The 14,360-nt window shown below is 47.0% G+C and overlaps 1 protein-coding gene across 5 annotated transcripts in view; it reads right to left on the bottom strand.

Moving 5' to 3' along the window:
* Window positions 1–14,360, bottom strand: part of LOC142817763 (uncharacterized) — a 379,761-nt gene that overhangs the window by 13,952 nt on the left and 351,449 nt on the right. For 4 of the 5 annotated variants that reach the window (XM_075895358.1, XM_075895357.1, XM_075895354.1 and 1 more), the window contains 4 exons: window positions 8,125–8,318; window positions 6,663–6,725; window positions 3,657–3,745; window positions 3,095–3,205 (listed from right to left, as the gene is read on the bottom strand). In XM_075895358.1, coding sequence (XP_075751473.1) covers window positions 3,095–3,205; window positions 3,657–3,745; window positions 6,663–6,725; window positions 8,125–8,318 — 457 coding nt within the window. The remainder of the gene's footprint in view (window positions 1–3,094; window positions 3,206–3,656; window positions 3,746–6,662; window positions 6,726–8,124; window positions 8,319–14,360) is intronic. The other variant, XM_075895356.1, reaches the window with a different exon arrangement.

Here is a 14,360-nt window from a genome sequence, read left to right as displayed (position 1 = left end):
CGTGCGGAGCATTAAAGTTTCCCGCTACCACGATGGGGGCCCCCCTGGCCAGAGCCACCGCTTTTGCCATGATCGAAGCGAACCCCTGCCGCTTGTCCGACGGCGAGCTGTACACATTCAGGAGGAATACGCTGTTCTTGAGCCAGCTGTTGGGGATTATTTCTAGGATAATGACCTCAGCCTTGCTGTTGCCAAGCTGTAGTTTGTGTTCTTGAAAAGAGCACTTTTTTGCGACCAAGGTTGCCAAACCGCGCTTCCCTTGCTCGCGCACCGAGACGACTCGATAGCCCGGGAAAGTTAGCGCATCACCGAGAGTTTCCTGTAACATAATTACGTGCGGTTTGACCGCCTGAGAAGCAATAAAGTGCAGCAGTGGAGCCCTGCGCCTTTTGAAACTGGCACAGTTCCACTGCCACACGACCAGTTCATTAGTGTTGTCCGCCATAATTACTGTTCTGAGACAGCCAATCTCTAGTCGGGTTGACTGTTACCGCGCCTGCAGGCGACTGTGCCCTGTTCGGCCCTATCGGAGGCGAGCTACCCGTAGCTAGCGCTGCCTGTGTACCTTCAAGAGACGACACCCTTTCAGTAGGGTAGTCATGCTATCAGCCAGTTGTTTAATCGATTGCTGCATGCTTTCCAGAGCCTTGCTGTTCGATTCTGTCTCCATAGCATCCCACTCCCCTTGGGGGGGGGGGGGGGTGAGGCCCTATGTTTTCCCGAGCGCGCCTGCACGTCCCCTGGTGGGGGAATCTGTTGTCTCTCACCCTGCGAGGAGTAATGCTTGCGGAACGACTCAGGGTCAGCCCTCAGCTGTTGAATCTCTGCTTCAAGGCAAGCATTCTCTTGGATCAACTTAGCTACCCTGGGGTCTTCCCTATGCTCTGGCAATGGTACCCGCGTTACCTCTGGTGGCGGCGCCGCTGGCTTCGGCTTGGCTCGATCCGCCCACGTGGGTACTTCCTGGATTCGTGCACGGGAGCAGGAGCGCCTTTTGGTGCGAGCGCGGCCCCTGGAGCGGTCGCGCCGGCGGCCAGCCGGCGTGACGGAACGCCCCTGCCTGGGAGCACTTGCCACGCTGGAATCCCTTGACCGTTCCTCCTCAGCCAGCTGTTGCTGAGACTTTTTGACGCGCTTTCGGCGCCGTCGTCTTCTCCGTCGCACGACGTAAGGTACTTGAAAGCGTTCTTTGCACGTTCTGTCCGCCATCGGATGTGGGCCTCCGCAAAGGGCACATTTAGGCGAGCATTGGCGATCGTCGGGTGGAGACACGAGCCCACAGCCCTTGCACACCCTCTTGTTGGGGTTGGGGCAAACATCGGCCCTGTGACCAAGTCCTCCACACGCGTAGCACACGTCGGTTTGGCGCTTGTAGAGCGTGCAGCGCAGCATGCTTACGCCGCATATGACATAGTTTGGTACCTTCATGCCGTCGAAAAGCACTACCACAGTGGTGGTGTTCTTGATCCTTTTGGCTTCTAGGGCCTTCGAATTTCGCTGGTTGACGATCATCGTTTGGAGCTGGGCCTCGCTGATGTCAGTGTCCACTCCTCGTATGACTCCTTTACAGGTGTTATCGGGCGCCGCGACATATGCCGCCACATGGTACATTCCTTCGCTTATCCGAATCTGTTGGATCGCGGCGTAGGCGTTTGCGTTCTTCTGCTCCGGTGTGGAGACTACGAGAATGTTCTTGTCGATGTTTGGGCAAACGATGTCCCCTTCCGTCTCTGCCGGGGCAAGAGCAGCCGCCATGGCAATAGCCTGTGCGAGCCTAATTAGGCTTACTTTTCTGACGTCAAGTCCGTCCCTCGGCCTGACGATAATTCGTATGTGGTCCCTCGGCAGTCGGGGCAGCCTCGATGCAGCTGCGAGGCGCTTCGTTGCACCTTGCGGGGCTGCCGTGCGGCGGCCTCCCTTCGAGCCCACATGTGATGCGTTGCCCGCGGAAACTGGCGTTTCTACACGAGCTTTCTTGTTCTTGCCCAGCGCTGTCGTCCAACCCGGGCAATTGGCTTCTTCGTGAGAGATTTCCTCTCCTTCCACCATCGCTACTTCGGGCATGTTGCCCCTTTTCTCCCGCCTCTCGCCGTCGACGCTATAGGCTGAGCCCGGTAGGGTTAGCCGAGCCGCGGCGCGTTCCACAAGAAAAGTTCCAATAATTCAGCAAAAGGACCACTCACCGAAAAAAGTCTGGTATCGACGTGATCCTCAAAAAGAAACTGCGTCGAATGAAACGCAGCTCGAGCACAGGCACCACAAAAATCCTAACGAAAACATTAACAGAAACGGGAGCCGATCTTCTCGCGTCCGCACTGGTCGGCGCCCCCTGCGTCTCTCCCATTTGATTATGAGAGACGCCGTAGTGGAGGGCTCCGGAAATTTAGACCACCTGGGGTTCTTTAACGTGTACCCAAATCTGAGTACACGGGCCTACAACATATCCGCCTCCATCGGAAATGCAGCCGCCGCAGCCGGGAACCGAACCCGCGACCTGCGGGTCAGCAGCCGAGTACCTTAGCCACTAGACCACCGCGGCGGGGCGCAGTTCAGTTCCGTTGTTTCTGCTGATTTCACGTTGAGTAAAACTAGGGTGGGCTGTTTTTATTTTTTTTGGCCAACAGTTTGAAGTACGTCTGTACTTATGCTTGTTTGCCTACATGTTTGCACTATACCACGTTTTATGCCCTAGTGTGACAATACACTCTAATAAAAAATATTACCTCAATTATTGTTTCATACGTTCTGATTGGTCACAAGTACAACTCTCTTTAAAGATAGACGTTAACTCTTTTTTTCTCTCGTGCCTCCATAAAGGGAGCCAAGAGGATTGGAGCATGGACTATATAAAGTGATGCAGTGGCTCGATATATTACCGACATTATGTCCAATGTCTATTCTACGCTTGGCTACTTTCGATGTCCAAGCTTTGCCTTCTATTTCTAATCGTTTTGATGACTGTATGGTAAACCAACACATTCAGTTTAGTTGATCATGAGTTCATTAAACTCTCTAGCATGGAAAAAAAAACCACACGCAAATTCGCAACAGTTATAAGAGATCGAATGTGCTTTAGCGAAAGAGCCAAGCTTACCACGATGATCTGGGGCCTCGTGTAATTGGCCGACGCCATGCCGATGATGAAATCAGCACCGAGGTCGACATAGTGCCATATGCATCCGGAATCCAGCAGTTCGGGGATGTACTGCGCATGATCACAATGTGGTCGCCTCAACATGAAGTATACTCGCTTGTTCTCGAAAAAGTGGTAACGAAAAATTGTTGTATAATTTAAAAAAAAGAAAAGAAAATGGAGGAAAGAATAGTGATTAAAGAGGCAACGTGAGAAGTGTGTCTCGACTACTACGTAGTGGTCAATGCGTCCAGGTTTTGTGCTCAAATGTTATGGATTTAAAAAGTTACCTTCCCCGGTCGGTTAACTGAAACTTTTTTCTCGACTTCTTTCAGCTGCCCGAAGGCCTTAGTAGCGACGTCAATGCCTTGACGGAAATGGCGTGCGTGAATTTCTGGTAAACCTTGGCGTAAAACACTATAGTGTTAAATAAAAGGCATTTCTGACGTTTTATCGTAATGATCTGTCATAAACATTGCGTTATCACCGATTGCATCTCATGTTCACCCGCAATTCAACTTACTTGGACGGTTCCGACCAAGATGCAGGCGTCGAAGATGATACTTATTCCAGCCAGGCCTAGCTTGATGTAGTTGGACTTATCGACGCCCACTGCACAGAGAGACAAGGAATGTGTGTTCAAACGCGTACCACCGACGATTTTACGATCCGGTTTAATCATTAGTCTTTTTAGGAAGTTACGGAAATACGGTACGGTATAACTCTGCCGCTCCTCCTTTCTCACTTGTTGGGCAGCCACTCACGCTTTTTGCCGCTCTTAATTCTAGTGCAGGCGCCCAAATTCCAATTAGTGAAGGCACGCCTCATTGTTGCCTCTCAGTCTACACATAGTTAACGAGGGACCTGTTGTTAAGGGGAACGCACTGTCACATGCTGGAAATGGGAGTAGTTGAAGTACAGCTAGTGATTTTGACCACAAGCTCTGGAGGTGCCCCTCTTTACAAGGAAAAAAAATGAATTTTCTGAAAATTGCTCTCATTTAATGCTCACGAGTCCGGTTCTCATACAACAACTCGAGGCTGTCCAAAAGGCCCATGATGCGGTGGTGAGGCTAGGCCTCCCCGTCCCTACGTGGGAGCGGCCCGCGATCCTACGCCTATAAAACGGGGATGGAATCCTACAGGACCCCAATAAAATTTTCAATCCATCCATCCATCGGGTCTCCGTACAGCTACTTGTCGAAGAATAAAGTTCACAGATGGCTTTGACTCTCTCGCTTCTTTCTCTGTAGAGGGCCGACAACCAATTTTTGACGGTATATCTGTTTTATTTAGCGCAATGCAAAGCTCAACGGTGAGAGCGTCTAATCATGGAGTGGCAACTTGGAAGACACTGCGTAACATCTATATTCTAGTTTAGGTCTGCGTGCAACAAATTCTGCGAACAATGGGAGGTGAACGTGAGAGCGGTTCCCGTTTGTGCGCGGTGGTTTGCTGCACATGTATGTGTGCGCGAAGGCAGCGCCGCTTTTTAGCGAGTAACTTTTTACTTCGTATAAGCAGCGCAGAATATAACGGGGATGGGTAATATGTACACTCCAATTTCAAGCATATAGTGCAGATGAAAGAATTGAACTTGTGTGTGGCAAACCGAACGACTCTATAAAAAAGCTCCAAGGCTCTTCCATGACATAGCAGTTTTTGTTACTTCTAATCGCGATTTAAGAAGTATATATATGGTATTTCTGAGTGCTGACATCATGAAGATTTTGCTTGAATCTGTCACTGATTCACGGCCTCTTTAATTCCACCATGGTGTAATCGCATGTTTTGGACAACTGTCAGTCGCTTTAAAGATCGATGTTTTTTGCTTACACGTGGAATCTACTTTTAAACTCGTGCTCAAGCCAACGTTTCGACAAGAAATTTGCCTTTGCCGGGCCTTGGCAACAATGAGTCACCTTTATCGCACTGTTCGCTCCCCAACGTTTCGACTATAGATGACTTGCCCTTGTCGGGACCTTGGCGATGACTAGTCGCCCTCATCGATGTGTTGGTTACAGCGACGCTTTGTTCACTTCATGTTCATATTCGGTTCAGTTTGTTTATTTTCTTAGTGAGAGGGCCAGTCCTACTGTGAAATGTAAAATTTCCCCCTTACACCAAAGGTATTTACTGCACTATTTTATGCCTGCCACGTTGTTGAATAAACTCGAACGAATCTCACTCCCTATAGTCGGAACAGTCACTCACCAAACTTGCTCACGTCGTGTACGTCTGGAACATAGATGAACCAGGACTGCTTTCTGAGTTGTTGCCCTATCTCAGGCTTCAGGACGTAAGCCACGTTGAAGGAATTCATCAACTGCGTCACAGCAACATTGTTTTCGAAGCAGTTATGTACTGCTCTTAACATAGTTGCTCCTGACATTTAAAAAAAATGGCTGTATAGCACATCTGCAGTGCTGTTGTGGTTGAACAACAACTACTTAATTGTCTCCTCCATTCAGCAAGACCAAGAAGCATATCGCTTGTGTTTTGACGCATGCGCACTGGTGAAAGCCTAAGGTTATCGCGAACCCAAAGCTCTGCACACCCGATTCGGAAGCAGGTATGTTGCAGCTCAAGGTTTTGACTGCTAGTTACGTCGGTCGAATTTCGTTTGGTGCGGGATGCTACAACACTTGCGCACCTAGATTTGCGTGTATGCTGTGACAAAAACTATTACTCTAAAAAAGTACTTTCGGTGGATCTTGATTTACCACGCATTGTTTTTAGAGAGAAACGACTAACTCTCTTTCGGGAACCGTGGCTCTCTGAAGAGAGTATATTGATCTCAAAAAAAGAGTTCACGTGTCTCTTTAAAGATAGCCATATGTGGCGAGTCTAAACTCTCAAAAGAGAGTCAAATGACTCTCTTTTGAGCTATTTCTCAAAAGGAAGTGAAACGACTCTTTGGGAACACATTTATCTTAAAGTGCGATAAAATAAAATCATTTAAAATCTTGCGCAGTACGGTGTCTTTCAGAAGCATGGTCTCTTTTTGGTAAGACAAAATGAAGAAATTAACAAGTCGAGTCATTCAGTCTGGCAGACACTCATTCATTTGAATTCGAAGGCTCAGCTTAAAGCAATTTTCTTTGCTCAATTTGTGACAGCAGCATGCAACATCGACGAGAGGCGAGTGCAGTCACAATCGACTATAGAGCACTTGGAGACAAGTTGTTTTCACTGTGTCGCGTAACCTATCCTGGTATAGGTAAGGTAATGTGCCTAACGAAGCTTGCTGTTTTTTTTATTATTATAATTGGTCATAGAGACACAACTGGAAAGCGAGATAGCAGCATTAGCGAGTTTCGCTACTGTGCACATTGTGTCTATAACGGCGTTGGTTACGTAAGAATGCAGCGTTTAACACACTTCGCGTGCGTGGTACTTCTGCTCATGCAAAACATGCGAAACCTAGCGTTCTCGCATACGGACGCATCGTACATCGTACTAAAACGCACCGTGTTTTTTTTTAACTCTTCAAACGTAAGCTAAGCAGGGTGTTCGATTTAGAAGCTTACCAGACAGGCTACAGCGACGCCAATGGCCTCCCTCGAGGAAACGTGGCACATGCCTGGAATCTCCTGCGTTAAGCGGTGTATTGTACAAGTAATGAATTTCTCCACCCAGATGCCCTATATGTGTTGTCTGTAGCTGATATGCTGCCGGACTGAAACTTTGTGTATATATGCCCCAAGTTTCCTTGTTTTACACAAAACGTGTGGTTTCGGGGGCATCCATTGATATTACGCTTCGCTTTGGTCATGTATGTCAACTTCGCATTCGGATTTGTAAATTCAGAAAATAACACCGCCGCATTAAGAAAAAGGATGAAGCTAGAGCCATCGAGAAAAATCCAGCAAAGGGCAAACTCTTCGGTGCAAACATTGCAACAAAGCGAGTCCCAACATGCTGATAGACCTTGTTGCACTGACGCAACATGCATCCTATGGTGAGAAGCAGGTATCTAGATGGATACCTCGCAAGATTGAGTAACTTTCGTGCAGGTTCGATTCTTGCATAGAATCTACTTAATTAGTAAGGATCATAGCGTGCCGATGAGGTGGACTCGTGGGGGCTCTAGTCAGTGAAGAGGCCCGGAGGACGCAAAGTCCATCCAACACATTGACATAAAAAGGGGGGGGGGAGGATGTTGTAAGTAAAAAGGGGGAGGGGTGCAAAGTAAGCCCCATACACTGACATAATAAAGAGGGGGGGTGGAGTGTGCCACGACGAACCTTTGCCACCTCCCCTGACGGGGAACTCAGCGCACACTTAAGGTTATTGATCGATGAAATAGAGGAGATATAAGTGCTTGCAGTACAGAACGGACGGAAGGAACACAAACGATAATGTCAAGCGCTCGTTTTCGTTGCTTGTATTCCTATCACCAATTGTGTACTTTTGCGCTATAGTGTGCCACACTTGAGTTAGTCTCTTCTGCAACTGTATTTCTTATTTAATGCGAACACTGATTAAAAACACAATAAAGCACTACACAATAAAACACTTCTGCGTCAGAAAAACACTGATTAGTGCATTACGACAAGAAAACGCAAAAGAAGGGGCTGTGAAACACACACAACAGGACACTGCCACATCGTGGCCTGTGCATGCCACTGTCCCGTCTACTTCGCTGTTCTGCCTTAATTACCAGACGGGTTCGCCATTAACGGCAATAACTCTGTGCTGAGCATGTATGTACTTCGCTCTCTTACAGAAGAACAGTGGCTTAAATTAGCCCAGGGCAACTGGTGGTTGACATTTCTGGCTCCTCTTGATGAACTGGTGACGTGCATGAAGATTAGCTGTTAGGCCAGCAATATGAACGATGTTCATTCAAGTGTTTCCGTTAATGGTGGACCGTACTGCGCACGAACAAACTAGCCCTCGTGCGACTCGTTGACTTAATCAGCGCCTATTGAGCGACTGTTCTGTCTAGTGCATGCATGAAACATACTTTAGTTAGGGTCGTTCACTTACGAGGCGGCTTCTTCTTGGGGGACAATTCGCAGCGACGGCCCTCGGAACACAGCGATCGGCAAGCTTCTTCTTCTTCTTCTGTAGCTCCCCTTTGCAAATAGAGCGTGCCACGTGCGGCTTTGTTTTGTTTTCTTTGTTCCTTCAGCATTATGGCACCTGCCCACTCTTGGACATTGGCCAAGAATCTGTAAAAACTTTTAAAAGATAATTTGAGCAATGTTAAATGACAAAAATAATGTGCAAAGTAAATTATAGGCAATATACCATTTATCAGCACACATATCCCATCTTCTTTATCCTCTCGAGGCCGCTCGGTATCGTTCTGACAGCTTAAAGGAACAGATTTTTTATAGTGCCAACTTTCATTACGTCAACCCCGAGCAGGGACGTAGCCAGGAGGCGAGGGGCTCAACCTCTCCCTCCCTCCCGAATTTTTTTGAATTTTGTTTGCGTGCTTATAAATTCACGTTTCCGTACAAACATACGCTTGACCTTTCATAAAGTAAAGTTGATTCCCCCCCCCCTCACTCCCGAAAGAAATTTCTGCTATAGTGGTCGCTTGGGCGTCTTGTTATGACATATTGGAAGGAATTTATAGCTACGCCCCTTACTCTGTCTGACGGCCACCTCATCATCTTTGTCAAGTGCTCACAGTCGTGAGGTAATAATCCTGCTAAAAGTCCGACTTCACTCAATAATAGGTTCTCTCTTTCTCTTTCCTGTCACGTCGCTACCTTTTCTGGCACCATATTGATGCACTGCTAAGCTCGAGGTCACGGGTTTGATTCCCTTCTACGGCGGCCGCACTTCAACCGAAGCGAAATGCGAGAATACCATATAAATTTAGATGCATGACTAAGACCAGGTTGTCGCTATCAATCGGCAGTGTCTGACTATACGGCGTGCCCCCAGCAATGTCCTTGTTTGAGCACGTGAACCACCGTAAATTATTATTCCTACAACCTCTATACCTCCTCCTCCGATCTTCCTCCCCTTTAGCAACGCATGGTAAGTTAACCAAGCTCATACCCCGAATTCATGTATCAGGCACATCGCTACGGGAGCTAGCAAGACTTCTAACTTCTTGCAGTGATGCGTTCGCGCCAAGAAAGAGTTGAATGAATTTACCGCAAACAATATCATGTTGAGTAGCGAAGCTGTTCTTGGTCGAGGTTCTTGTGCCCGGGGGACCGTCGTGAATGGTAACCGGATTTAGCCCAAGAAAGTACGTAGACGCCGTTGTTGTAGCTTCCCGTCGGACGGGAACACAGGTGTTACATATACCGTACAAAGAGAGTTCATAGCGGGCCCACGTAAGGACAAAAAAATGGACAGGCGGATGAACTGTACGGTCTATCTTATAAGCCTATAAGCTTAAGATAGACTGTACTTCGTCCGCCTGTCTGTGCGTCCGTCCGTACGTGCATTTGTACGTGCGTCCGTTCGTACATTCGTCCATCTGAGCCTCCGTCCATTCGCACATTTGTCTCTCCTTTATACCACTAGTCGGTAACTTCAACGAAGACATTATGGGCTTTAGGGCCTATAGCATCGCTTTGTCATCAGCATTCGCGCATCTGCTGTATATATTTTTAGGGACGGGGAAGTAACCGTGCTTGATGTATGTTCGTTTGCAGCTTCGCCCCTAAAAGCGCCGCAAGGGGCATAACAGTTTTGAAGGGGATACCTCACTACGATTTCCGTAATAGCAGGGAAATCTGACGCTATAGTACGTGTCTCAGCCATAAAGGGAAATACACACGTACTACGCGTACTTGCTAAAAGTTGTGTCGTCTCAGCAACGTAAAATCTTAAAAGTTACTGTTCACGTTCCTCGAAGACGCTATATCATGATGCGCTGTAAGGTGACTTGCGTCACAACCATTACGTTGTAACAGGCCCACACCACGATCATGTGTTCTTTCCCAGCGATCTTGGACTGGAGGCTGCATTCATACTTGTGAACATTGTAAAGCAAATATAACGCATATCTGAGTCGCAATATCAGTACTTAAGTATTAGGTGGCGTGTTCCTTTACTAGAAATTTCATGTACGCGTAATTCTAAACTTACTAGTGTTTCTTACGCCGCGCTGTTAATGCGAAGCTATGCACGGAAAAGCACTCTGCCGACAACATGGTGCTGCAACCTGGCAGTGGCCCTGGGTTCAGACACAAACTCAAGTTTCCCCACGGCCCTGCCAGATGGCGTTCGTAGCTCATGCTGCGCCATATCTCACGCGGTTGAGACCAGGATTCATGTAGTACGGCCGCCAGAAGACTATCGTCTTTGACGAGATTTGCAGCGAAGCAGGCAGATACGCGGCCAATTTTTCAGTAGAAGGTGTCAGCTACGGGACACAGTTTCTGTGGCACACCAGTTTATTGATGATTTGATTGATTTGTGGGGTTTAACGTCCCAAAACCACCATATGATTATGAGAGACGCCGTAGTGGAGGGCTCCGGAAATTTCGACCACCTGGGGTTCTTTAACGTGCACCCAAATCTGAGCACGCGGGCCTACAACATTTCCGCCTCCATCGGAAATGCAGCCGCCGCAGCCGGGATTCGAACCCGCGACCTGTGGGGGCACACCAGTTTATGGTGCTGATAATCTTTGATTAGCTGCACAATTGTGTATACCCATTTTTTTTGCTAACTGCTGCCTTCGTAATTTTTAGTGGCCCAGTGATGAGTACCTACCGAATTGGTTTGGCACATACGCGTTGATGATGGCAGTTTTTTCTCTCCCTTTCTATTCTTGCTCTCTTCTGCATAGGGCATACTGTGCATGTATACATACCAGCAGTTTTCTCTGTTCTTTATTAAAGAGCTTTATCTCTTCATCTTTCCCTCTCTTTCGTTAGTGACTTGATACGGTCTGCAGCTGCTTTATTGCAAGACAAAGTTCAGGAAAAGTTCAGCAGTCGCACGTCCCCACCTTCACCCTTTTCGGCTGACGTATTCGGATAGGCGCGGGATGTTCACAACGATTCATTCTTTTATCTGAAACAAATATCAAAACTCTATAAACGAAGCCGCAAGTACAAACACTATAGGCAAATTCACCTACTTCCCATCGTTCCCATGGTGGCTAGAAGAGGGGGATATCCCTTCCCGTGTGAAGCACTGCAGAGGTGTCCAACCTATAGCGACAGATAGTTGCGGGGTTCACTTTTCATTTCCAATCCTAAGACCCCCCTATGGTGGTTGAACGGTCACAGCGCCGCAGCTCCCTTTAGTAGATAGTGTTGTAAACTCAATAAACTCTCGCGGCTCTGGAAGCAACGATGTTTGCGCAAGGCTCAAATACAGCGCCGTGACAGCTAGAAGAGGTAGGCAGTGAATTGAGTACTCGTAGTACACGAGACAATGTATCAGGCTGCAAAAGACACATCCAAGATGTGATGAAAAAAATATATCATTATCTGTGGAGTGCATGATGATGAGTGGGGCGAAGCGTCCATCCATCCTTTCGTTCGTCCGCGCTTTCGTCTCTGCGACCGTCCGTGCATCCGTTCATGCGTCCGTCCCTGCGTCCATCCATGCATCTGTTTGTCTGTCCGTCCGTCCACCAAGAGAACACTCCAAGTACCACCATCTCGCACCTATTCTTCATATATTCAGCCTATATATAGAAGCACCGCCATCCAGCGGACATTACAAGGACTAAATGAGAAATGGCGCTCGTGCACTTTCTTAAGGCATGTGCTTCGTGTGTACTTCCCAACTTTCACCGCATCTAGTTCATAGCACTGTGGCCCAACCCTTGCTAAACCTTGCTAAAACCAAGCAGGTTACGCCCAGCGAGTTTAACGTGGCAACCCTTTCTGGGCAGATAGTGCTCAAAGTGCGTCCTTCTGATACTAGTCTTATTTAGTAAACATCAAATTCAAGGCCGATTGCATTGGTGAACAATTCACCAATACTCGTCTTTGTAAGTTATTTCATCAGAAGCAACTGACTTCTTATCTATGATTCACGTGCGCGCGTTTCCTCCTGAATTGAAAAGGGTGCGCGCGTGTCACTCCGGCCGTGGAAGTGGCTACCTAATACTATTACTACCTACATCGCGAACGCACGGTCCACGGCATAGGAAGCTTCGCTACCAAAAGATGTTCTACGATTGAAGGTAAGCTGTCCCTATACCATGAACGGAAACTTACATGAGTGTTTAGAACATATGTTCGACGATTTAGAGCACGATGTACTCTACTGTGGAAGAGCAAGAAGTTGTCCCTGCCATGGCGCTCATAGTTCGAGCGCCATGGAAGAGAAGCCGTGTTTAGAAAAAAGTTTATCCTATCGTGGGACACAACAATCCTATCGAACGAGCGTCTATACGACAAGAACAATAACAAACAAATGACAAAGAACAAGATACATGTCCTCTTTAAACAAAAGTGTCCAAGTCCGTAGGGTGGCCCCAAACAATGTTACTAATGACTACATATACTACATATATACACTAATCACAATATGGACGATGTACACGGCGATGTATGTTAATCTACAAGAATTGGTGAAGATGTTAGCAAGTATACACAACAGCTATCAAGATTCGTGCAATTTGCACAATTTACAGCGTTAGAATGAATTGCATATGTACAAGAACTCACGTCCATACGGAACACACAAACACATAAAAATAGTAAACACATACAGATTACATGCACTAATCAGACACTGACAGGTGACCTGGCTGTAGGAAACAGGCCAGGTGGAAGACTAATCGAATACGTCTGTAAACTACCGTGACAAAAAGCGGCACGACCATTGTCGTAAAAAAATTTTTCCTACCCAAAGGAAGAACAATTCCTCCGAAAGAAACGATAGAAGTTTAGAGTATAAGTATTCCAGAATCGGAAAGAGAGCGCGACGACGACGACCTGCCACAACAGCCTCGCACATATTATGCCACAAACAAAAAGCTCCCGCAGCTACTGGTTTAAGAGAATTTTATTTCCAGATATATTTTACATAGCTTATGTGCACAGAACGATATACAATGATGATCATGCGTATGTACAGTGCAAGCTGTTATGTACAGCGAAAATAACTTATTTTGGTATGCAGTGATGTACAATACAACAATTGTACAACAAGGACGGGACATTCATAAACTTCGAGATGATTAAACTTGTATAAACAGTAAGGCTATATGCACAAACAAGGGGGTCATTCACAGTGTAAGGTGATGTTTTTGTATTCACCTGTGAGGACAGTTTGCTCTCGTGCTCAAGAACAATATTTCACAAAAATGACATGTTTTTAATAAGGAAAGGGAGAATTCACACTGTATTTTCACAGTGGTACATGCTCTAGCCCACCTTCTTAGTAGGAGAGGAACGGCATGAACACATTGTTGTTTTTTACAATAATGAACCACGTAGACCAGTATCGGAGAAAAGCCTCCTCTTCCAGCATAACTAGTTCTTCATTGAGATGCATAAGCATTTCGTTTCTTAACTGATGTAGCAGCGAAAACATGGCTCGCAGAGGGTGTCCCCTGGAAAAAATGAACTACATGAAGAGTAAATGTTGTTGAAAGAAGAAGCAGTATGTTTAGGATCATGAATCATGGTCTTCCGTTTTGTTCTGGTTAACAGCGTTTCATTTTTGTTCCTAATAACGTTTTCTTCTGTCTTATGCTTTGATTGATCAGTGGCTGAACGTCGGCGTTTTCACGGCATTGTGACCTTTTATTTTATGTGTTCTGGTCAATAAACGTACTTTTGATAAGCTTTTTGTTCTTCATAGATGTATCGGTTTGTTCGCATGCACCAGCGCTAAATCTGCTGTACAGGACGGCAACACACGGACATTGTTTACGGTGCTTCGCCCCGAAAGAAAAAAAAATGGCAGCATATCTTCAGAGTGAATGATGGAGAGTGGGGCGAAGCATCCGTCCGTCCATTGACAGGCTGCCCTGAGGGGAATGCCGTGATGTTCTATGTCACGTGGAGAGTTCAAACGGAGGCGTTCCATTTCATCGAGGCGCACGTGATTGGTCTATTTGAGCCGTGGGGAATGCCATGACGTTCTATGTCACGTGAGCCCAATTCAACCAGAGGCGTTTGGTTCCATCGGGTGGCACGCGATTGACCCACCTCAGCCATGAAGAACGCCGCGGCGTTCTATGCCACGTGAGCCAAGGCGTCACTTGTCTGTTTTCATCCGTTTTCGTCCGTTTTCGTCCGTTTTCGTACGTTTGAGGCGAAGGAGCGGTCGAAGAG

The sequence above is a fragment of the Rhipicephalus microplus genome, chromosome 5, assembly GCF_043290135.1.
Source record: "Rhipicephalus microplus isolate Deutch F79 chromosome 5, USDA_Rmic, whole genome shotgun sequence".
NCBI lineage: Eukaryota > Metazoa > Arthropoda > Arachnida > Ixodida > Ixodidae > Rhipicephalus > Rhipicephalus microplus.
This window is presented reverse-complemented; position numbering and strand designations above follow the sequence as displayed.